This window comes from Bubalus bubalis, chromosome 17 (assembly GCF_019923935.1).
Source record: "Bubalus bubalis isolate 160015118507 breed Murrah chromosome 17, NDDB_SH_1, whole genome shotgun sequence".
NCBI classification, from domain to species: Eukaryota; Metazoa; Chordata; class Mammalia; order Artiodactyla; family Bovidae; genus Bubalus; species Bubalus bubalis.
The window spans coordinates 16,938,180-16,962,914 of NC_059173.1; the positions used below are offsets into that span (position 1 = coordinate 16,938,180).

At 46.0% G+C, this 24,735-nt stretch overlaps 1 protein-coding gene across 7 annotated transcripts in view; it reads right to left on the bottom strand.

Annotated features, from left to right (window-relative positions):
* The window catches only part of CIT (citron rho-interacting serine/threonine kinase), a 175,653-nt gene that overhangs the window by 13,380 nt on the left and 137,538 nt on the right, over positions 1 to 24,735 (bottom strand). For 3 of the 7 annotated variants that reach the window (XM_044930175.2, XM_044930173.2, XM_044930171.2), the window contains 17 exons: positions 23,102 to 23,299; positions 22,143 to 22,336; positions 19,063 to 19,198; positions 16,622 to 16,726; positions 11,741 to 11,881; positions 11,211 to 11,318; positions 9,184 to 9,346; positions 8,787 to 8,951; positions 5,703 to 5,840; positions 4,668 to 4,848; positions 3,940 to 4,031; positions 3,347 to 3,451; positions 2,967 to 3,136; positions 2,233 to 2,277; positions 1,706 to 1,786; positions 1,438 to 1,573; positions 56 to 195 (listed from right to left, as the gene is read on the bottom strand). In XM_044930175.2, the coding sequence (XP_044786110.1) occupies positions 56 to 195; positions 1,438 to 1,573; positions 1,706 to 1,786; positions 2,233 to 2,277; positions 2,967 to 3,136; positions 3,347 to 3,451; positions 3,940 to 4,031; positions 4,668 to 4,848; positions 5,703 to 5,840; positions 8,787 to 8,951; positions 9,184 to 9,346; positions 11,211 to 11,318; positions 11,741 to 11,881; positions 16,622 to 16,726; positions 19,063 to 19,198; positions 22,143 to 22,336; positions 23,102 to 23,299 (2,298 nt within the window). The remainder of the gene's footprint in view (positions 1 to 55; positions 196 to 1,437; positions 1,574 to 1,705; positions 1,787 to 2,232; positions 2,278 to 2,966; positions 3,137 to 3,346; positions 3,452 to 3,939; positions 4,032 to 4,667; positions 4,849 to 5,702; positions 5,841 to 8,786; positions 8,952 to 9,183; positions 9,347 to 11,210; positions 11,319 to 11,740; positions 11,882 to 16,621; positions 16,727 to 19,062; positions 19,199 to 22,142; positions 22,337 to 23,101; positions 23,300 to 24,735) is intronic. The other 4 variants (XM_044930176.2, XM_006060967.4, XM_044930172.2 and 1 more) reach the window with 3 other exon arrangements.

Consider the following 24,735-nt stretch of genomic DNA (forward strand, 5'->3'; position numbering starts at 1 on the left):
GGAGCCACAACAACTCCCAGAAGAGTCGCCAGCTGGGGCCCAGAGGACCACTTACCTTGCCAGCAGCAAACAAGTGGCAGCCCTTGACCGCTTCAAAGATGTTGGGCGAGATGTCCGGCTGGGCGGGGAGGTGCGACTGCGCGAGAGACTGCTTCACCTTCTTCACATCCACGAGACACAGGGCCCGCTCCTCTCCTGAGGGGACCGGGGACAGCGGAGCACAATGGCGGGTCTCATTCTAACCTTGAGTGAAAGCTACTCCAGGCCACACAGATGCATGAATTTCCACAAATCCCCATTAACACAGTTTAGGTCCAAGTGTTAGATCTAAAAGGAAAACATCTACCCTCTTGGTCAAGACTGTGGGAGGAAACAAAAATTCTGCAGACAAAAAATCGGAGAATGTGAACTGAACGTTCAAATGTGTTCCCCACCAAAGTGAAGAACGTTTGTGTTGGGAGTCAGTGAGGGACTTTTATAATGTAAAACAGTGGACATGGGAGTTCTGTGGCAATCTAGTGGTTAGGACTCCGCACTATGACTGCAGAGACAAAGGTTCAGTCCCTGGTCAGGGAACTAAGATCCCACATGCCATGTGACCAAGGAAAAGAAGAAAACGTACCACGTGAAACTATTCTGTACGATGTCATAGTGGCAGATATATTTGTCACACATTCGTCCAAACCCACAGAATGCATAGGAGTGAACCCCAATGTAAACTATGGCCTTGGCGTGGCATGTCCCACTCAGGTGCCGGGCGTGTGTGATGGCAGAGGGACACAGGAATTCGCTCTACCTTCTGCTGTGAACCTAAAACTGCACCCAGGGAAAATGTCAAGATGGAAGTGGGGAAAAAGCAAGCAAGCGAGAAAACAAGCTGACAGAGGAAAAGCACTGAGAGATCAAGCAAAGTTAGTTCCTGACCATATGGATCCAGCCGGCCAAGCCTGAGTTAAGATTTTACTGTGAATGTTTTGAACGTGGAGCCAATGCATTATTGTTTTCCTTTTTAAAAAAAAAAATTACCAGTAAAGAGAGGAGAATAAAGCCTTTCTGCCTTGGGTATGTAAGAGAATGCCCTTGTTCTTAGCTGACTGGCTGAAGAATCTGGAGTCAGAGCTGCAACTGACTTTCACGTGGTTCAGAATAAGTGAGAAAGTGTGTGTGTGTGTGTGTGTAGGAAGAGAGAAATAAATATGTGTTGAACTGTTACTGAGTGCTACATGCAAAGGAAGGGTCTGAGACCGGGGAGCATGGGTGATGCACACGACAGGGCAGGTAGGCTCTCAGAGCACAGGGGCTCGGGCCCCTTCAGGGACCCAGAGGGAAGAGCCCCTCCTGCTCCAGCCCGCCCCCAAGTTTGACAAACATGACATGTGAGTTTCAAATTGTTTCCTTTACAAGTGAAGGCAAAGCGCTGTGTCGTTGGCCTCCCACCTGCGATCATGAGGAGCTTCTCCAGGTCCTTGATGATGTAAATCTGGAAGACTGCTCCAATTCCTGGCACGTGGGTGAGGGAGTTCTTCAAGACATTCAGCGCATACAGCCCTTCCTCGGTGCCCACCAGCACCACCTGCCAGGGCACAAGTCCCCGGGAAGAGCATGAGCGGGGCCATGTCCCCACTACCACCCCTTGACATGGTCCTGTAACGCGTGCGGCTATGGCCAGATCCCAGCAGACGTTGCCCAAAAAAAGCATCGTCACCTGGTCGCTGAAGGGCAGCGTGCAGTTCATATCCAGACGGTCATCACCTTCCAGTTTCAGCAGGGAGTTTCCGAGCAATTTCTTTTCACATGTGAAAGAGAAGAGAGAGAAAAAAGGTGGCCACAGTGAGGCTGAACTGTTCGTGACTGAACTGTCCAGAGAGACAAAAGCAAGAACAGAGGAAAGTTTAATGCCAGGGATAAGGGCAAGTTACTCCTGCAGACACTCAGAAGCACACACCTGCTCCTGACTTGCCCCCTACTTTGATCTGAGCTCAAAAGGCAGGACCTGAATGTTATTGGTGTCTCTGGGTGGTGGTTAATTAGCGTCGGGGACATAACTTGGTTTAGATGCAGAACTAAATGAGCACAGGAGACATAGATTCTGTCACATAAAACAAGCCAAAGCTGAAGGGTGTCACTGCAAAGGGTTAATAAGCCACGTGGACGCTCCTGCCCCTCCAGGCGGCGGCACAAGTGCAAAGCCCAGTGTCAGTGGCAAACCAACCCGCTCCTGAGTCTCTTTACCTGCGCCCACGCGGGCAGAGGCTCGTAGGAAGTACAGTCACGGCCCTATTGTACACACATGGATGGGGCGTTCAGTTAAAGGCTCACACGTGGGAGATGGGTCATCAACACAGGGCTTTCTCGTGAGAGGGAGGCTGGTGGCTAAGGACTTCCGACTGCTAACACTTAAAGTGTTTATTAGGAGCTAAGTGTTTGAAAAGAGCTGTTGGGGTTTTGGTGGTGGAAATGCCAGTGCGTGATGAGCACTGTTTGTATCCTGGAATGTTCCAGGAGGAGTGATGCCAATCAAGGCCCACCCACGTCTCTAACATCTTCAGGAGAAGTAGGATTTCAGACCTGCCTTCGGAAGAGCAGATCACGTAAAAGCAATTGAGCAGGTTATGAAAAAGCTTCCTGAAAGAGACATGGCTTTCGGCAGCCCTTTGTGCTGCTTGTAACGCAAGCCTTTGAACCACGTAAACACATCTGGGTAAAGGAGAGAGCATTTCCTTATAAGTAATTTGCAGCTGTGCTGCCAGACTGAGACCTAGTATGCCCTGAAGAGCTGGCTAATGGTGGCGAATCCCTCATTCTAGAGGGTTCGGGTGGGGGGACCTGTGAGGCCAGACCCTGCCTGGAAGCCTGGATCTCTAGGGGCACAGAATCCCATCACCCTTCAGAGGGGGAGGCCGAAGGGACCCCCACCCAGTCAGCCCCCTCTACAAACACAAGCTCTGGCCCGCGTGCATACTCACAGCGTCGGCTTCCGCCTTTTCCCTAGACACTCTCCCACCTGCCACAACTGACTCTAAGGCGGTGACCCAGCGCTGCTTGTCGGGAAAGCTGGGAGCCAGCAAGTAGAGGGTCCTCCCAGGCCAGCAGGTGGTATGGGGGTGAGACTCCATCTTCAGGACATAGGGGACATCTAGGAGATTGGGCAGAGAGCACAGGGTGGAGTTCGCCACCCCCACCAGGAGGGAGGGCCAAGCCACCTGAGTCCCAGTTACTTAGCAGACGTGGAGGTGGGGGGCGGGGGAGCCTCCTTCACAGGCTGATCCTGCACAGGCCCCCCCTCCCACCCGCGCTGAAGGCTGCAGCCCAGCCCACCTCCCAGGGGGGGCCTGCCGCCCCTCACCTGCTTTGGCTGTGTTTGCAAGTTCAGAAGCACCAACGGCGCCATGAATAGACACGTCCCCGTCGGGAAGGCACAGCTCAAATTCTTCCACCGGCCTCTGTCCAGCTTGGTGCAAAGAGGAAGGGAGAAAGAAAAACAAAAGAACAGGAACAAGAACAAGGGGAGACGAAGGAAGAGAGAGAGACAGAGTATGTGTGGAAAGAGAGGCGCACGAAAACAGAGGGGGGAGGAGATGTGCGGAGAAGGCGGAGAGGGAAGATAAAAACAAAAGTAAAGTGTGTCAGATGAAGAGCACAGTCAAATTTCGGATGACGATGCAGATTTAGGGGTTAGTTGGCTGAGGCGGAAGTTCTCGGAAGGTGTATTAGCAGGTGGAATCTTCAGGGCAGCACCCTGCAGGGTCTTCAGAGGGGAGACCTATAGACGTGAGTATCGTACCAATAACCTTTAGCGGAGTCATTTGGGTTTTAATTTTCAAAAATGGAAAATTCGTAGAAGGCTTGCAACGCAGTCCGGAAAACAGAGCCTTCACGCCAAGACTGGGAGACCTGGGCCAACTGCGTGCAACGAGATTCCCCGACTCATTAATTTACCTTCTCTGGCTTCGTTGTCGTAAATGAGGACTTTGGAACCCTCCAGGACGATGTACTTCCTGTCCCAGCCTTGCTGTCCTCGCTTGTTATTCCTGGGAAGACAGACGTGGGAAAGAACTGTTTGAACTTGGAAGAATCGGGTGGGAGGCAAGAGTGGGGAGGAGAGGAAATCCCAGTAAAGATGCTTCCCTGGAAAACAAGAGGAATGACATGCTGGGGTGGGGAGGGAAAGCTTCCTTCTACCCTCTGGCTTGTGGGGCTGGCTCTGAATTCAACTGATGTTAAGACACGTGAACAGGAGAGAAGCACACACACATTTAATTTTGTGTGTACGTGGGCGTCTCCACAAGCAAATAAAGCCCCTAAAGCAGATGGGCCCAAGTGCTTATATCCTAAATCAAACGAAGAACAGTTAACTGTGGAAAAGTAACACGGTCTGTGCGCATAGGTTTCTCCCCGCCAGCCTTGCCCCTGTTCTGAAGATAAGAATGCTCCTTTCCTCCTGCTGCAGGAAGAACAGCTTTGACACGGGAGTATTATATCCTACTTTTCCAGGAGAAATCGGGGAGGTCAGAGTGTCCCTCTTGCACCCGCTATTTTCTAAGTGCCTTTAGCTCAAAACAGTCCTTTACCCCAAAGTGGCCTTTTCCGGACCGGCACATCCTGCCGCCCTTCACCAGCCACCATTTGCCCACCCGCTGCCAGGCCAAACCGCCCTACAGCAATACCTGGGCACCTTCATCCACCCTTCCAGGTGCAAGCTGCTGCTGGGTTCCTTGGACTGCAGACCCGGGGAGTTCATTTTGTCGCGGCAGAAGGCCTCGGTGAAGTGTGTGGCATATTCGGCTGGCAGGCCACAGGTGGCTGGCAAGCACGTGGAGCACTTGGGATGGCACATGACCTGACATTCTAGGGAAAGCAGTGAACAGGCTGAAAACACACCCGTCTGATGCTGGACCACTCCCTGCCTCCGCCAGCCAACCCCTGACCCCCACCCTGCCTGGCCCTGCCACTCAGGCACCCCTCAGCCCTCCCAGGAGCCAGGCCCCTACGAAGACAGCCAAGCTCTCTCAATCCAGTCTTCCTGGCTTCTCCCAGGCTGCCACAGACAGATGTGCAAAGGACACATCTGCACATCTCCCTTGAAGCCAAGACACAGCTTAAAGGCAAGGAGAGACCAGCCTGAGGGAAAGGAGCCTGGAAGTTCTCAAAGACCAAGGCATTTTGCACAGGCGATTGGAGACATAGGCTGAAAATGCGTATAAATTCCCTCCTTGAACATGGGGAAAACAGTGTCCTCCCCCGAAGAATAAATGTGTGAAAATGAATGCACTTTATCATGGGCTTCCCTGATAGCTCAGTTGGTAAAGAATCTGCCTGCAAAGCAGGAGACCTGGGTTCGATTCCTAGGTTGGGAAGATCCCCTGGAGAAGGGCAAGGCTACCCACTCCAGTATTCCGGCCTAGAGAATTATAGTCTATACAGTCCATGGGGTTGCAAAGAGTTGGACATGACTGAGCGACTATATGATGCTGCTGCTGCTGCTGCTAAGTCACTTCAGTCGTGTCCCACTCTGTGCAACCCCAGAGACGGCAGCCCACGAGGCTCCGCCATCCCTGGGTTTCTCCAGGCAAGAACACTGGAGTGGGTTGCCATATGATGAGGAATGTTTAAAAAAAAAAAAAAAAAAAAACCACCGTTGGACAGAACTTTAGTGGAGATGCACGGGGGCCCTACCACAAATGCACAGCGGCTACTCTTACCGAGACACTTGGATGCCTGGCGCCCGAAGTGCACGGTATCCAGACACACGGCGCACTTCGTGGCTCGCATGTTCAGTCCCACATTGAACCGGTGAGGGATGTTGTGGTGCATGCGCTCCTTAAGACGCCGGCTGAATTCTGGAGGGAAATTTTATTTTAAAAAATCAGAGTGCTGCAAAGTAACACCATCAAGAAAGTGAAAAGACACCCACAGGATGGGAGAAATGTTTGCAAATCATCTCTCTGGCAAGGAGCCTGTAGATAGGATGTAGAAAGAACTCTTATGATGCAATAATAACAAGACAACCCAATTAAAAAGTGGGCAAAGGATGTGAACAAATGTCTCTCTGAAGAAGATAAATAAATGGCCAAGATGCACAGGAAAAGATGCTTGATGCCATTCTTCCTTAGGGAAATGCAAATGAACACCACAGTGAGATGTTAGTTCACGGTCACTGGATTATCTAGACTCAAAAATATGGGAAATGGGTGTTGATGAAGATGTGGAGAAATTAAGGTCCTCATACACTGCTGGTGGAAAAGCAAATGGTGCAGCCACTGTGGAGTCCAGAATTACCAGATGCCCCAGCAATTCCACCCCTAGGTCTATACCCAAGAGAACTGAGAACACATGTAGCCACAAAATTTGTGCACAGATGTTCACGGCAGTATTATTTATGATAGCCATAAATGGAACCAACCCAAATGACCATCAACGGACTAACACATAAACAAGATGTGATGATCACACAACAGAATGTTATTCTGCCATAAAAAAAGGGAAGAACTGATAAATGCTCCAAGATGGATGAATCGGAAAAACACTATGCTGCATGGAAGAAGCCAGACACAGAAAGTTATACAAGGTGCGTCCTTTACGGAAAATGTCCAGCACAGCAAATCCATGGAGACAGAAAGCACGCTGATGCCTGTCAGAGGTTCCATGAAGGGGAAAATGGCAAGTAACTGCCAATGAGTTTAGGGGTATTTTTTTGGTGGTCGAGTGGAGGGACCAAAAATGTTTTAAAAATTCGAATGTGATGATTATACAACCTTGTGAACTTACTTTAAAAAAAAAATCACTGAATTATACATTTCAAACAAATGGATTGTATGGTATGTGAATTATATCTCAATAAAGCTGTTAAAAAAAAAGCATCTTAGTGACAGATTGTGAAACTATTTTAACACTAACAGATGTGTCTAGATTTATAGGAATCAAATTAAGATCGCCATTATCTGGTTATTAGGAATTAGGTTTTATTTAAAAACACATTCCTGGTAGGAGATGGTTAATACGATGGAATAGCTGTTTGTGAGCATAAACAAACATATGCTTCTAAATCAGTTGTTTGTAAATATTTTAGTCATGAAAGGTATGTTTTCCAGATGAGATCATGAAGCGCTTTCCAGAATCCAGTTTAAAAATCACCATTCTTGAACATATTTAAATAATTTTAAAGACTTCATTTTAGCTTCTTGCTTCAGATTATTTCATAGAGAATTTCTGTTCAATACAAGACCAATAATGTGTTATAGTATTTTTATAACCAAAGTGTAAGTAAACAAACACAGCAAATGAACTGAAGTAAGTTCCAGATGTACCAACCATGGTTTTGCATTAATTATTTATATAAAACATGAAATTTGCAAGCTTGTAACTGATGAGAATTAAAGTATGTTTATACTATGGTAAAAAAAAAAATTTACTATTCTGAAATACAGACTTTCTGACTATTAAATACATAGACTGACTGAAAAAGTCCCCCTTCATGCCCAGTTCTTCCATGAATAACATCCTTTTTAAAAAATCCAAGTTTTAAGCCTCAAAGAACTGATTCTTGCATTTAAATTCCAATCAGTTAAAACTAACAAGATTGATTTTTTCTGTTTAGAAGGCTCCCTTCTCAATAGTGACCTAACTAGGCAAAGGCAGCTTTAAATAGAAAAGCTCAGGATCCAAATTTCTGAATCCAAATTGGATTCTCCGAACAACACTGTCTTCTTCCTTTAACAGAAAAGTCATGAGGAATAAATAACATAAACACACTCTGAACATGCCATGCACACAAAGGAGATGTTTGGAGTGTTACAGACCACTCAGGGAGCCACTCTGTGCAACCTCATGGAAGAACCCGGGGGCCAAAATGATTTTCCTTTGTGTTAACAGCACCACTTTGAAGACTTTAAGAGTGAAGCTCTTTGAGTCAAGGTGTTATGTAAACATGGGAAACGAGATGACATCATTACTAAAGAAGAAAGAAATGACAACAAAATTCCACTGAGACTGGCAGCTGAAGTGGGTTGATGGTGATACCCTGATATTAAACCACAGCTACTCTGCTCTCCCTGTGACTTTCCAAACCAACTTCCTTGGCTTTTTTTAAAGTCCATCCCATCTCTAGGTAAATAGAGTACATTTGAAACCACAGAGAAAACTCCTCACACCACTGGTATAAAAGGTTGGCACAACCAACCTTCAGAATACATACAACCTTTAACCCAGTGACTCATTTCCCAGCAACTTATCCAAAAGTCATAGCGCCCATAGCTGTGCAGTGTTCACTGCAGAGTGTGTATGGAAACAAGGAACTGGAAATAACCTAAATGCTTGTCAATTGGCGTCTGGATTAACGGGTGAATTATAAACCCCCCACCATGGAATACCACGCAGCCCTCTAAAAAGATGGGGTCAATCCATATGGGTTAATATGAAATCTGCTAAGAAGATATTTTAATTAAAGAAGATGTTCTAAAAAAAAAAAAAAAAAAAGAAGATGTTCTGCAGTGTACAGCACTGTGGGCTGATATTTATGAAAGCAAAGAGGATTATTATTTTCTCATATCCCTTAAATATGATTATATGACACCTAAATAATACAGACATGCAGTTAGTTCATGAGCTATGGCTGGAAGAATACAATGGTTGACTCTGGGTAAGGGAACTGGGGTGGGGAGAAGGCTCACTGCTTATTCTTTAGCCCTCCATATTATCACTTGTCATTTTCACCCTGGGTCTGCATTTCTCAGTCCATTAAAAAAAAAAAAAGTCAATGCAGGTCCAGTGGCCCCTTGAGAACGTACCCTCTGGAGTGGAAGACTCCTTCCTGCGGCTGGACGGCGGGGCAAGCAGGCTCAGGGCGCTGGGCTGGTGCTCCGGTGACCGCACGATGGCGGACATGGCGATCTGCTGCCTGGCGGTAGCCGGCGTAGATGGGTGTGGGTGGTCTGCAGCTTTCCGGTGGGCAGCTGGGGAGAGACCAGTCCAGCGCCTTTAGGTTAGTGGGGTCCCCCAGAGGCCCCAACCAAGTGGACTGCCCAGGAGCTGGCTCTCCAAGGCCTGAGACCACAAGGACACCCAGGGTGCCGTATGGGCCATGCCAAGGGTGCCGTCACCACCAGGCTGAGCTAGTCTCCGCTCATCTCCTTGAGATGGGCCCTCAGCCTGGTGCACCGCCCTCGCTGTCCAGAGTGCCCATACCTTCCTCCCGGGCGGAGCGGAGCTCGATGCGGGTCTTCTGCAGGGCTTCCTCGAGCTCCGCGCAGCGAGCTTTCTCCTTCTCCAGAGCCACCTTCAGCTCATTGTACTGCAGAGGAACCTGTGTGGGCAAAGCAGGGTCCTCTTTCCGTCGACTAAATAAACCCTAGCAATGGAAACAGAGATATCTCCTAACTCCTGGAAACTGGCACTGGGAACTAACTAAAGGAACTCTGGCTCGGGACGAGCAGACCATGGGAGCCGGGCGCATACTCACTGCAAGCGGGTTTAGTAAAAATGGCATGTGAAGGGGTGGGGGGACTGAGCCACAGCCCCTCCCAGCTGGCTGGAAAAAAATGGGGGTGCGGAAGTTTCCACCGAGAGGGTTAAAGATGCTTGAATTGCCACCACCTCTTCCTTTAGCAATCCCAAGGAGAGCCATTTCCTGAGACTTTACCCTCAAAAAAAAAATTGGAAGTGGAGGATGGAATCAGGAGAGATGGTTCAGAAATCTTGCCTTGAATTTGTCTCATGATGCTTAGTTATAAGACACAGAGATGAGTGGTTGCTTTAAAAAAAAAAAAAATACTAAAATGACGTCAACAGAAGGGGCTTATGCCAAGAAAAAAATGCAAATGGAATATGTATTGTACATGGGAGAAAAAAGTAAAACACAGGATAATGAGACTGAAAACAAAATTAATAACCAAAAAACACATGGGAATACCCTGACTACATCAAGTGACATAATCAGATAACAGTCCACTGCTAAAATAAAAAGATCACCATCAGCAGCGCATACAAGCACAGTCACACAGCACACAAGCAAGCCCGCGTCCGACAGCCACCGCTGCTGTTCGCTTCTCCTGCTGCTGCTCTCCAGAAGGAGAACATCAGCATCATAAGACACCCTTCAGCCCATCTCCCCTTCCTGCACCATCACCAGCGCTATGCTGACATCTGAGTGCCTCGGGAAGTTTCCAGCTCCTTAGAGACCTTCTTGAACTGAGAACACCTGGCCAAAACTACCATGAAGGCTGCAGGGGTTCAGGGAAGCATGCTTTGGGCTTATTAAAAATCTTCCCATGTGTATCTATCAGCCTGTCCATCCGTGTCTCCTGGTCATTGTTTTAAATTGTTACCATTTTAAAAGGAGGGATGGAGCAGCACCCCATGGAGGGGACAGCTATCCAGTCCGATACTTTGGGCAGGTCACAGCAGCACTCTGGGCCCCAGTCTCCTACTGACCCGATCAGAGGGACTGAGCAGATGATGTCTAGTTTTTCTGGAGTCCCTTGTGCATGACTTGAGATTCCTTCTCAGGCCCCATACAGATGACCTATTAATACCTCTGGAATCCCATCCCTGTGACCTAAGAACCCCTCTCTGTCTAGAATCCCATGTGTGTGCATGCTCAGCCTCTTCAGTCATGTCCGACTCTGTGTGACCCTGTGGACTGCAGCCCGCCAGGCTCCTCTGTCCGTGGGATTTTCCAGGCAAGAATCCTGGAGTGGGTTGCTGTGCCCTCCTCCAGGGGATCTTCCCAATCCAGGGATCAAACCTGATTCTCTTACATCTATCTGCATTGGCAGGCGGGTTCTTTACCACTAGCACCACCTGGGAAGTCCTAGAATGGCACACAAGTAGCCTCTAATCTCTCTAGAGGCCCTTACACACGGCAGAGAACCCCCTCTGGAATCAGGGACGCCAACCTGAACACTCGGCCTTCCTCTTTGCTGCCTCCTCCTCCCCAGATGCTTGGGAAACAAATCTCACTCCTTCAGAGGAAGACAGCACAATTTTAAAGGCCATGAACACAGCACAGTGTGTCACAGATTCCAGAGTGACAACAGCCTCTCTTGAAGAGCCATTCTGATGATCTCAAAGCCTCTTTTTTCAACCCAAAACAAAGAAATTGTGCATTTTGTTTTCTCTGATGTTCCTAGGATTATCTACCCCGGTGACCTTCATGGAATCATCATGATTGAGCAAAACTGCCCACTGCCTGCTTTTCACATCCTCTGACCCACCTTTTTCTTTTTGGCGGGCTGGTCCATTTTGGCTTGCAGAAAATCGATGAGTTTGGTTTGCTGGGAAATAGTGCCTTCCATCTTCACCTTCTCATGAGAATAGAGAACCTAAGGTTCATGAAAACAGCACCTCAGATCCCGAAAGACGCAGACTTTTAAATTTGATACTTTAATAAGAAATAAAATCATTACAACACTAACAAATGAAAAAATCAACAAAAGCCACACTGAGCCAATTGTTATTTACTTAGTCCTGATCTTACTGCCCACCGTCCCCCACCCAACAAAGACAGACTCAAGTACAAAGATACATGAAAAAGCAAAAATAGCAAATGGTGAGTAGAAGACTCTAGGATGGTGGTCATGATAGAAATTTCCCAGCTTCTCTTAACATTTGGAAAGTTTTATTAATAAAATACTGGTGAAAATACACAACACGAAGAGACTGCTCATCTTGCCAGGTGGCTTTGAGCCATCACACTTTGCCTCTGTAGACAATTTTTCAGTAAGCTCCCGGTGCTGGTTCTCACCTGAATGTTTTCCAGCTGATATTCCAGGTCACTCCTTTCTGTCTTCAGCAGATCAGCCCGATCCAGAGCTTCTTGCAGCCCTTGAGTCAGACGGAAAATGTGATTCTTCTGCAGGTCCATCTGCTGCTGTAACTTGGCTTGCTGGTGGGGGGAGAGGCCGGAGAGAGAAGCTTCAGACCACACACAGTGCAACGCACTCCCTCACTGTCCCCACTCAGACTCATTTCAGATGAGGCACCAAAATTTCAGCTCATTCCAGGATGACCAATTGTCTGATATTCCACAACGATGCACGAGCAGTTATCTCAATCACTGTTGAGAGAACTCACTTTGTGATTCTCCGTGTGGCGTACACAAATGGGAGTCATAGCACCTTTAACTCAAAGGGTGCCGTGTCAGTGCGAGAGACCAACAAGCACACCCACAGCCATGGTGGGAGGCGATGCTGCCACCACGAGGGAAGGGGGCGATCCCAGCGTCAGAACAAGTGTCAGTAAAGCCCATGGAAAACAAAATTCTGTTTAGTATATTGCAAATAGTTTTGTGCGAGAACTCTCTCCAATTCTTTTTTCTTTTTTTTTTTTTTTACTTTACAGAAAACAGGGCAGGCAATAAAGATACTGGCTTTATGGCTCTTACCTAAAATACTTCTGTTTCTAAAAAGCAGAAGAGAACAGCTATACTGAGAGGATACTGCTTGGTTTCACCAACCCCTGGCCTCCAGTCTAACCCTACCAGCAGTGGCCCAAACACTCCATTCCCCAGGGGCCTAGACCGTATGCGGATGGAAGGACAGAGAGCGGTAAACAGCTGCTCACCACCACCACGGGGCTTTCCCAACAGGCGAGGGCAAACCTCAGTGCTCCCTGCCACAGCAGGCCGAGAGCTACAGATGACCTCGGTGCGCAGAAACCTCACCACCATATTTCTCTTCCCTCCACTGATGTCTGCATTTCCATTCCTACTCCTCAATCCCCTTCCTCTTGAGAGGCAGCTGATTCTGAGGCATCATAGTGTCATGGAAAAGAACCTGGGCTTTAGAACATTCCAGACCCTGGTTCAAATCCTGACTTTTTAAAAAAATATTTATTTGGCTATGCCAGGTCTTAGTTGTGGCAAGTAGGATCAAACTCAAGCCCGGTAGTGGGAGCATGAAGTCTTAGCCACTGGACCAACAGGGAAGTCCCCTGACTTAACTCTTACCAGTCCTATAGCCAGGGGCAGCTCACTGCCTCTCAGACCCTCAGTCTCTTCATCTGCAAGCGGGGGTAATAACCCCCTTCTCTGGGTGACACACCAAGCCTAGTGCCCAGCATACAGCAGATGTGCAATGAATTTCAGCGCTGCCTCCTGCATCCTTCTTTCTTCTCTCGATGCAGTCCAGGTGTGCCCCTATCACTTTTCCATCTGCCCTTCCTACCCCAACCTACTCCACCAGCCCCTCTCCATCCATCCTCTGTAAAGCAAGAGGTACTGATACTAACTCAGAAATCACCTGCCCTGGGTGCATGACCTAGAATTTCTGAATCAAACCACAGAACGCCCTAAAATACAGAACAACAAAAGAGAGAAAACAGCGAAGATAATCTCTTCCAGGGAGCTATCCGTCCCCTGTAGCACAAATGATTACTTCTGCAAATTACCCTCTTTAGTTTCCTTCCGCTATTTTAGGACAACACTAATTACTAGGCAGGAAGCAGAGAAACAAGTACTAGGGACAAGAATCTGTTTGGTGACAACCAGGCCCAAAATATTTCTCTAGAATCAACACATCAACTGTCCATTAGCTTTCCAAGAAACAGGCTGCTTATTTATTTACTACAATAGAAAACAAGTAAGAATGACATTGGTGCTCAATGAAATGTTTTCCAAAACCATTTACCTGCTTCCCAGAGAGCGGTAAATGGAGGCTATTCCTGGTTGGTGGTAGACTGAAAGGAGGGCTCCAGTCACGCGATTAGATTTGTCCACCGATTTTATGATGGTGACAGGAAACTGGGAGGAAGCAGAGGAACTAGACGACAGAACCAGAGTGGGAAACACCCCTGGTAACAGGGAGGATGGGCCAAAACCAACGAGAAGGCTTAACAGGATGGTATTGAAAAAAAAAGTCAAATAAATAAAGATGTTTTAAAAAAAAAAAAAACATGTAGAAGAGCTGGTGGTGATCTAACAGATCAATGGGTGTCAGTGGTGTGATAAGCCACCCAAAGAGCCCAGGACAGTGGTGGGGCCGGCCCACTACTCCGTGTTGTTCAAACCCCAAGGACTTCTAGAAACTGTTCGGAAGGATAAAACTACCGGAAAAGAACATCCCAGTCCTGGTGGGACTTGAAATGTTTCAGTTAGAAAAGAAAAGGTGACATGGAGTCAGGAGAGCTGAAGAGATAGCAAATCTACTGTCACAGGGATAATAAAATAAAAAAGTAGCTCTCTTACAGAAGTATCACACAGAGTGTATGAGCTAATTCATGGAAAGTACTCAGGCATCTGGCATGTGGTATGTGCCAAATGAAACATGAGTTATTTTTAAAAATAATAAAAGAAAAAAGAAAAACAAGTTATTTTTATTACTAAGCAAGTAATATGATCATTAATCAATATTAACTTCCTACTTTGGTTGGAAATATGAGACTACTCCCTGTTTTCAAATGTTTTGCTGTAATAGAACCAATGGTTGGAAGTTACAGGCTTTAGTTCAAAACCAGAAAGGACTTTCCAAGAGTTAGAGTTGCCAGAAAAATGAGTTGGGCAATCTTGAGTCACTTTAAGTCTTGAGTCCCAGGTGTCCCAAGGCCCACCTGTGAGGGTGGCTGGAGAAGGGATTCTCTACCTCGGAAGGGGGATTATTTGACAGGATTAGCAAACGGACTTGGAGCTCTGCTATTACTTCCAAGTCAGGACTAGTCATGCCTGTAAACAGCAGTGTCAGAAAAGTCTCGGAGGCCACTTTGGGCCTGAGAGAAAAGATTTGAGAAAAAGCTCTGTTAGTGAAGTCTGCCAGGGAAAGGGTAAAAGAAACGGTGGTGCAAGTGCTAGGAATTTGTGCTAAATGACACACAAAAATTCTCTCCAACTGTGAGACTCTGATTCTGGCTCCATGTACAAGAACCTGTACCTGATGGACAAGACAGGCAAGCTGAGCCCCTGACCACCTGCTGACACAGGGCCCACCCCAAGCCAGGATGCCAGCTGCATTCCTGATGGTAAAGATCACTGTTTCCCAGTGCTCTCAGCTCTCAATGAGATCTGCCTCCAATCCAGTGCAGCCAGATGTCTGTCTTCAAAAAGCCCTCTGTGAGGTGCAGACAGGGAAACTGGAAATGTTCCCCAGTAGTTTTAGAAGTGAGAACAGGGGACTGAATCAGGATGCCAGCCTTCTATTTCTAGTCTTGCCACTGACTCACCATGTAACCTTGGACCAAAGCAGAGTTGCCGGGGCCAACGCTCTTTCCTCGGAAGGAAAAGAGGACAGGCGAGATCACTGATTATTTCTGTGCTTCCTGTTTCCAACGTGTGTCCAAAGTGGGGACACTGCCTAGTAGGGACACTGCGTAGTCATTCCAGATAAAAGACCATTCTTTGATCATTCTCTATCTTTTGTCATTCTCTCTTTGACAATCAGAGAGATTTAAAAATTTCTATTATAATATTCTGAGAGTCACCTTTGGTGAACTTTCTACCTGTGTGTAATATTGATTTTATTTAAAAACTTTTTTGTTGTGGTAAAATATACATAAAATTTACCATGTTAATCATTTGTGTTATTTTTGGCCACACCATACAGCATGCAGGATCTTAGTTCCCTAACCAGGGATCTTAGTTCCCATACCCTCTGCATTGGGAGCATGGACTCTTAACCACTGGACTGACAGGAAGTCCCCATTTTAATCATTTTTAATCCTACAGTTTGGTGGCATCAAGTAGAGTCACGTGGTTGTACATCATCATGGATCCATCTCCAGAACGTTCCCAACTATATTTTTAAAAGTCATTCTAGAAAACATTTTATGCTCCCCTGCAAAATGTGCACCACATTTTTCAAACTTAATAGCATAGTTACAATACTTCTACCAGCAGAGCCTCTCAGGGGCTACAGGAAGCACACAGTAAAAGCTCCATTTACCAGAACAGATAACCTGGTTGATTCAACTGTCAGGCTCATTGTGGCTTAAACAGAACCCTCTTGAGTCTAACTTCTCGTGAAATACCTTTATAAACTGCATTTATCCTGACAGGTCAATTCTAATGAATGAAGACAAATTATCAGTGATTCAGCCAAACCAAGGCTTTGGTTGGGGGAGTTGTCCTCAATTTAAACAGAGATTTTCAGAATTCTATTCAAAGGTACAGGAAATAACTAACATAAGGATTGGACTGGTTTAGGAGATCAATTTGAACTTTTTGTTTTGTGTCTCAAAAGCAGGGTGCCATTTTTTTTGCATTGAATTAATTGGATGTTCAAAAGTTTTCATGAGATTTGGCATTCAGCATCACCTGATGAGGTCTCTGTCCCTGCATGAAGCTCATCAGGCTGCAAACTTAATATACTCTGGATATTAACTCTAAAGAACAATTTAACTCAATATCTACTTGCCCTCATATTTAATAAACTTCCAGTTAGCACATACTCACTATGTGCTTGACACTCCATTAAGCACTATTTAGAAAGACACAATGACAAAGAGGCCCCCAGGGCTTCTTGACATGTTCTTTCAACGTGTTAAACATCTTCCAGAAAGTACCCAGTGACCACCTTACTCTTCCTTGAGAATTTCAACCTTGAAATCTTAATTTCTTAATTTGGATCTGCCCACCTGAGGCCAAGTGTTCACTTCTGAGAGTACGCCCGGCTCTATTTACCATGCATCTTACACCCACCTCTTCCAGAAGCCTTTGTTTGAGCTCTCGTTCCGTCTCCAGCTTCTGTTGTAAACTTCGGGCATTCATTTCAAGCATGGCGTGCTTCTTCTCCAGATCATTGAGCTGGACATTTGGAAAAATTGGCCGTGACACCATATTTAGGAACGTTATATGCTAACGACTTTTGCCAATATCCACAAACCTTCACAGCCAAAGAAAAATCAAGTTCTAAGGGTCAGAACATAAACACTGGTTTTTAAAAGTGAAGTGAAGTTGCTCAGTCATGTCCGACTCTTTGCGAACCCATGGACTGTAGCCTACCAGGCTCCTCTGTCCATGGAATTTTCCAGGCAAGAACACTGGAGTGGGTTGCCATTTCCTTCTCCAGGGGATCTTCCAAACCCAGGAATCGAACCTAGGTCTCCTGCATTGTAGGCAGACGCTTTTACCATCTGAGCCACCAGGGAAGTCTAAAAAGTCGTGTTTGTAATTGTTTTACGCTGTATGTGTTAGTTGTGTCTGATTCTTTGCGACCCCAGGGACTGCAGCCCACCAGGCTCCTCTAGCTCCATGGAATTCTCCAGTCAAGAATACTGGAGTGGGTAGCCATTCCCTTCTCTAGGGGATCTTCCTGACCCAGGGATTGAACCCAGGTCTCCTGCATCACAGGCAGACTCTTTACCGTCTGAGCCACCAGGGAAGCCCAGGTTTTTAAAAGCATACCACAAATGTCCATGTCAAAGATAAGCCTTATGTAGGTTATTCTGTTAGGAGAAGATATTATTTCTAAGGGATGGGTCATACGTGTAGCTAGCTGTGACAAGTTCTAGGAAGATGACTTCTCCAAAATTTATTTATCGGACATGCTTTGGCTGAATTAAATCATCATATTCCAAATGCTTGCTTACTTGCGTGGGATAATATCAGAACTCGGATGAAAGGGCAGACAAGCTCTCTCAATGATCTTGTATCAAGTCACAAAGGCAGAGGGTGGCCCTTAATAGACATGTACACAAATAGTGACGACTCTGTCGAGTGATGATTTTGATAAGAGGCATGGAGGAGAGAGATTCATCCTGAATGGCCTGTCACTGGGAGAAGATGGGGTCAGAAAGTCTGGAGTCTTAAAGGCTGGGTAGGACTTTGCTGTAGAATACTTTAGGACAGTCAGGTAGAAAACAATGTCCTTCAAGCTAAACACCGAAAAGCTCATTTTTCTCTAAATAATGCATTTACTTTTTTCATGGTTAAATAACATATTTATTTTCCTCATGGTTAAAAAAATTAGTGAGCCAGTACCAAGGAACTCAGGAATATTCCTGAGTAGCAAGCTCTAGCTTGAATCTGGTCATTACTATGAAATTCCAATAAGAAAATAACCATGGATCCCCAAAAAGATTTACATTCATCACAATGTTATTTATGACAGCAAAAAAAAAAACAAAAAAAACAAAAACAAAAACTGGAAGAAGTTCAAATTTCTAACACAAGCAGAATGATTAAAATAGGTGTCTCTGTGTAATTGTTGTTTCTAGAACTACATGTTCAAAAAATACTCACTAATTCAGGAAAAGCCCCTATTTATGTGACTTTTTAAAAAAACGATGTAATCCTGTTTATATAAGCATCTAAATTTATCAATATAAATAAATGAATATAAATTCACCAACATAACAGTGGGGACAGATTACCAGTTACTTTTTCTTTACTTTTCTGTGGTTTCTATATCTTCCACAATGACCCCAAATAATCACTTCTATAATCAGAAAATTAGTTACCCAAAATTCAGAGGTCAGATTATGTGTGTGTGTATGTGGGCGCACACGCACACAAAACAGTGTGTATGTGTATATATGAAACAGTCTGTGTGTATATGTGAAATTTCTCTGACCTTCACTCTTACCTGTAACACAGAAGCACCTATTCTAAATCTCTTTTAAGACTATTAAAATTTTTCAAACAGCAGTATGTCACTTTGTAAATATAGAGTGCTTCATGGACAAGATGTGTGTATTTCCAAAGTGGAATATGAAGAGATCACTGTCCTCAGATCCTGCTGCTTCCTTGGACTTAGAACCCAGAGACGCTGAGGCTTCCTGCCATTGCAGCAATGGAATGAGCAGGAGTTCTAGCCACCCCACACTTCCCAAGGATGCTCAACGTTAGATCCATAAAGGCTTTCAGAAATCAAATGCCAGAAAAGAAGAGCGCTGTGCACCCAGGTCAAAATCTGGACCTCAGGGGCCCTGATGGGCAGATATCAGGAAGTCACTGACCAACTCTGATACCCCAAGTACCCACTACCCCCACTACTGCCAACCAAGGGTGTCCCTTGGGGAAGCACAACAGTGAAACTTGGTTTATGAAACACGTCGACCATGGATTGAGCGCATGTGAATACCTGCTAAAAGAAGGAAGTATACATGCGTATCTAGAAGGCAGGAGGGACAGGGGCTGACCTTGTCGGAGAGGCTCTCGGCCTTCAGCTTCTGCTCCTTGAGAGCCTGCTGCAAGGCCAGGATCTCGGCCTTGTGCTCCTTTACTGCCAGCTCGACCACCTGGCGCGACTCAGTGATCCTCTGGTCGGCCCTCGCCCTGTGGGGAGACACAGGCATGTTCAGAAACCCCGTCATTGCCACCCTGCAGGAAGGAAGCCGGCCCAGCTTAGACATGGATAAGCAACCAAACAGGCTGCAGGCTGGAGAGAGCCCAGCCTGATCCCTTGTTCCGAATTACGTGGAGTGAGGATGTGACCCACTTTAGGCCCTGGGTAAAAATACTCTTAGCAGGTAAGGTTCCTGTGAATATAAATGCACTTGGAAGGGCTGAAGGGACGAGGCATTTTTCCAAATGCAACTGGGCTGAAAATGGCAAGACTGTTACATCCTCCTGCAGAAGCAGGAAGGAATGAGGTCCCCTGAAGGAGCACAGTGCAGAGGACCATGTGGAGCCCCATTCAAGCAAACACTGCCTCTCCTTAAAGCAAGAGCTGAAGTGTTCTGGAAACTGAACCTTGAATCCGCTGGGTGTGCCTGTAAATAAGGTGACAGAAGAAAAAACTGCAGCACACTTGGAACATCACTTCCCCTCCCCAACTCAGGTGTTCTGTTTTGCTGCTTCCACACCTGGACTTATACAGGCTCCTTCACTGGCAGCTCTCCTTCTCGACCCAACAAACCCAAGCCTTACTCAGACTCCACGGGTAAACTAGAAGGCCACGTCCTCCACAAAGCCCTTCCCAGTCTTCCTCTCAGAAGTAACCTCTTCTTGTTCTGGACCCAAAGCATAAATGTACTACTGGCCTGGCACAACCCACTCTCTATTTTAGGTGATAAATAGTTCAACGCATAGTTTATCTCCTGCACTAGACTCTTAGCCTCTAGAAGACAAGAATTAAGAATTATATTTTAGGGACTTCCTTGGTGGTCCAGTGGCTAAGACATCTCACGCCCAATGCAGGGGGCCAAGTTCAATCCCTGATCAGGGAACTAGATCCCACATGCCAAAACTAACAACAGGCACAGCCAAATATATAAATATTTTTTTAAAAATAAGAATTATATTTTACTCATCTCAGATCCCACATAACACCAAAATAGAGGAAGGAAAAAAAAATGGGGGGTGGGGAAGACAGCCAAGATCTTTCACAATTGCTCCTGAAAGAAATATATGAAAGATCTCCCTATGTGTGTGCTAAGTCCTGTTCGGCTCTTTGAGACCTTATGGAATGTAGCCCCACCAGGCTCCTCTGTCCATGGGATTCTCCAGGCAAGAATATTGGAGTAAGCTGCCATGCCCTCCTCCATGGGATCTTCCCCAGCCAGGAATGGAACCCAAGTCTCTTACGTCACCTGCACTGACAAGTGGGTTCTTTACCACTAGTGCCACCAGAGAACACTTTCACGCTTGGTTGTGCACTCTTGATGCTATGGTCAGACTCTGCCCCCGAAACTGTCTACAAAGGACTCTAGAAACAGCTGGGCTAGGAGCTGGACTTGCGAGTGGGAGGGAGGGGTGTGTGTGAGAACAGCCAGAACATAGGGTGAGGACGCAGGAGCTCAAGAGTTCAGGGGGAAATAGTAACAGGAAGTCTTAAACCAGCAGCCCTCTCACATTAGCAAATACACTGAAAGGGAAGATGTCCAACAGGAGAATATTTCTACCAGTTTCTCTTGAAACTTATGGGTTCCCTTTGCTTCCAGTCTTTCTTAGTGTAGTTGATTTAGCACAAATTATACCTCCAAGACAGCCGTGAGTCTACTATGGTCCACCAAATGTGGGAAATACTGAAATGAGTCTGACAGAGTCCAGATAAATGATAAATACTTCCATGAATAGTTACCTTGCTCAGGGAATTCAGAGTATTACGGGACACTAAGTTTCAGAGAAAGGTGATATTAGTGAGGTTATGCAGGATGTATAGGATTCTGTTGGGAAGACATGAAGCACAAGGTGGATACTAGCCCATAGGGTACCTCTCTGCAAATTAGGAAAGGCATGTGTTCTTCAAGACTGTGCACGTCTACCTGTTGGTAAACTGTCATAATATACTGGTTTTGTTAGAATGAACACTTTCCCACCATGAGCTGGTAAAATGTCATGGTAGAGCTTCAAGTCTATTCCCAGCAGCATGCAGCACATAACCTGCACACCTGTGACCCTGGCAGGAGGGAATCCTACACTGGGAGAACTGGGGAAATAGAGGAAAGATACTACCTGAACTCAGGACTACTACTGCCTACCAGGAAAGGAAGAAAAAATAAAAAATTGTAAACTATTCTTGTGGAGCAGTTGTTCTCAACTAGGGGCAGCTGCCCTCCGCCCCCACCCCCAGGGGACACCGGGCAATGTCTGGATATGTTCCTGGTGGTCACAACTTGAAGAGGGAGCAGCTACTGGGATGTAGGGGGGCAGATCCAGGGAAGCTGCTCAGCACCTTACCATGTAAGGACAGGCCCCCATCACGAAGGACTGTCCAGCCCCAACTGTCAATAGTGCCAAAGCTGGGGTAGAGGGTTGACCCACATCACACATGACTAGGATCAAAACAGTGACGGTCTTGTGACTTCCCTGGAGGTCCAGGGGCTAAGACTCTGTGCTCCCAATGCAGGGGGTCCAGGTTCAATGCCTGGTCAGGGAACTATTAATAGATCCCACATACCACAATCAAGACCCGGTGCAGCCAAATACATATTTAAAAAAAAAAAAAAAGGAGAGTGACAGTCTCGCTACACAGTCACAATGACACAAAATCCAAGGAAAGAGTTTCTACAAAGAAGCACTGAGACACTTTGCCCTGCTGACTCCTGGGGCCCTGCACTGGCTGACTGGTCATCATCTCCTGCTACTGGCACCGTCCGTATTCACCTCGAGGATGACTGACCGATTCTGGTTGCCCAGAGTCTCCCAGCTTTAACACTTAAGTCTTATGTCCCAGCACCTGCTCATCCCTGGTCAAGCGGGGGCACTCTTCAGGAGCTCTCAGGGTGATCCTGCCGCTGCCACCTGCCACTGGCTCTCTACCTACATGAAGTCCCACCTGCTTTGCTTCTCGGTGTCCAGCATCCTCTGCAACTCTCGAACCCGACACTCAAACTGGGACTTCTCGTCACCAAGGACGCTCCTCCAGGCCTCCCACTGCCGCTCCTTCTCCAGCAGCTCGTCGTTCAGGGCCTCCAGGTCCATGACCTGCTCCTCCAGCATTGTGCACGTGGTCTTCAGCGCCTCCATCGTCTGCAAATCAGCACCACTGAGTTGTGCCTCATAGCAAATGAGGATTTCCCGGGTGGTACTTTTGTCGGATCAGTTTCAGAAAAGCATGAGCTTCTAACTACAGTCTGAAAGACACTATCTTTTTCTCCTACAGACCAAGGGAGTTAGACAAGAACAGATGAAGGGCCATTTCTACTGAGATCTTATGGAAAGAACTCAGAGGAGGGCCAGGGAAAAGAGACCACGCTTAACAATAAAGTAGCTTGGGAATTACCTGGCAGTCCAGTGGTTAGGACTCCCAGCTCTCCCTGTCGAAAGCCCAGGTTCAATCCCTGGGTGAGGAACAAAGATTCCACAAGCCTCACAACTCGGCCAAAAGAAGTTTTTAAAAAATAAATAGAGTGGCTTACGAAAGCATTCTATTCTATTTTTAATGGTTTTAAACCAAAATTAAGAACAACTACACATGGAACTTCCCTGATGGTCCAGTGGTTAAGACTGCGATTCCACTGCAGGGGGTACAAGTTTGATCCCTGGTCAACTAAGGGAACTAAGATCTTGCAAACCATATGGGGTGGCCAAAAAAATGAAACAAACAGAAAAACCCAAACTACACACTTCTAAAAGCTGTTTTTAAAACTAGCAAACCAGCAAAGCGCTGACATGATTGGTTTTACTGACAGGCTCAGTCTGAGAACACTTGGGAGAGACGTAACTGGCACTTGCTCCAGAACCTAAAGGGGCTCTAGGCTTCCCAAGGTCTCCAACACTATTCATGGTCCTTACTTGCTTCTGGCTAGTGAGCTGCAGCTCCCTCTCAGTGATCTCTCGGCGGAGATGGTCCACTTCACTTCGCAGCTGCACAATCTCGTCGTTGGCACCAGAGGCCTCATCAAGTTGTTTAGACAAGTAGAAGTTTTGGTTGTTGAGCTCGGCGTTGTCCTCCGTCAGCTGGTTTAGCTGCTCCTCCAAGTCCGTGATCACCTAAAAGAGGAAAAAATCTGGTTACACATGGAGCAAGTTGGTTGGAAATGAGAAATTGCTTCTAAAGCCATATATACTTGAACCTCTGTGGTAATGATGACCAGCGTTTGCCCATCCAGCCCCCGAGAGCCAGCCTCCAGCTGCCATACCCGCCTCCTTAGCGCCCAAACCCACATACGCTGTGGGAGAACAAGAAATGTCTCGAATTCCTTCTGACTCAGGATTCATCAGGAAAACATGGCAAGAGCAAATCAATCAAAAGCGACTGCCATATGGAAGGGGCAGCTTTAAATGAGATCAAGTTCATAACAGAATGTGGAGGATGCAAACTGAGGAAAGAGGAATAGTAGAGAGACTAGTATCACCATCAGCTAATTAAGCTGAAAGGCCCAGGACATCATCGACAGAGCATTACCATGGGAGATGGTCTCAGAAAGCAAAATAAAGCTCTTATCAAGGAAGACTGAATGAGGGACACTTAGAGTTATTTCAATAATATCTCAGGTAATAAATTTAATTTCATGCAACAAAAGAAAAAAAGGAAAACTTAAGGGACGTTCAGAATAATCCTGAAAATATAATACCGTATGGATGGCATAACTTTAAATGGTTCTTCTTATACAGCTGGGTATCAGAAAATGGGAAAGCACGCATATGAAATTGTCATTTTACTGAAAGAGATTTAATCTGATTTTGCTAAATTATTTCCCTGCTCAGTGGTGGAATGACTTCAATTTCAGCACATTTAGCTTTCCTATTCTCTTTGCTGAAGTTTAGTACCAGCGCTTGCAAAGAGCTTTTACATATAATACTTTTGAAATTTAAGGGCAATTTTCTAATAATAGTTGGAATGAGGCACACAGGCAGTAAATTAAATTTTATATAACAGAAAGGAGTAAATTAAAAGGAAATGCCTTTGGGCCCACGGTTAATTATTTCCCATTTTCAAACCTACAGCAGATTTAGTTTCTGAAACGTTGCCACTGTTTTTGTGACTAACTCCCTGTCTTAACCCCCTTTGATTATCAATTAAAAAAAAAAATCTTCCCAGGCACAAAGAATTAAAGAATGTCAATTAGATAGAATTGTTCAGTGCAGTTCAGAAAACACAGCTTTTCATTTTGTTCACTGAGCTGATGAGCTTTTAATGCAGTAAGTGGTCTAGTAATTTGTACTTTAATATCAAAAGCCTTGTTAATCCCTACTGTACTGGCTTGAGTAACGCTATCAGCTACAAGAAAGGGAATAAAGGTTATCCGGTCCAGTTCTTGGCTAAACCTCCTTCTTTATCAGGATGAGAAAAAAAGGGGGGAAAACTGCAAGTCTGTCACTCCAAGCAGGCATTTGTGCTTCACAAGAATGCTTGTACCACCCCTTGAGTAATATGGTTAAATCTCCCTAAAGCAGAAACAATGAATAAATGGTGCCTAATAGTT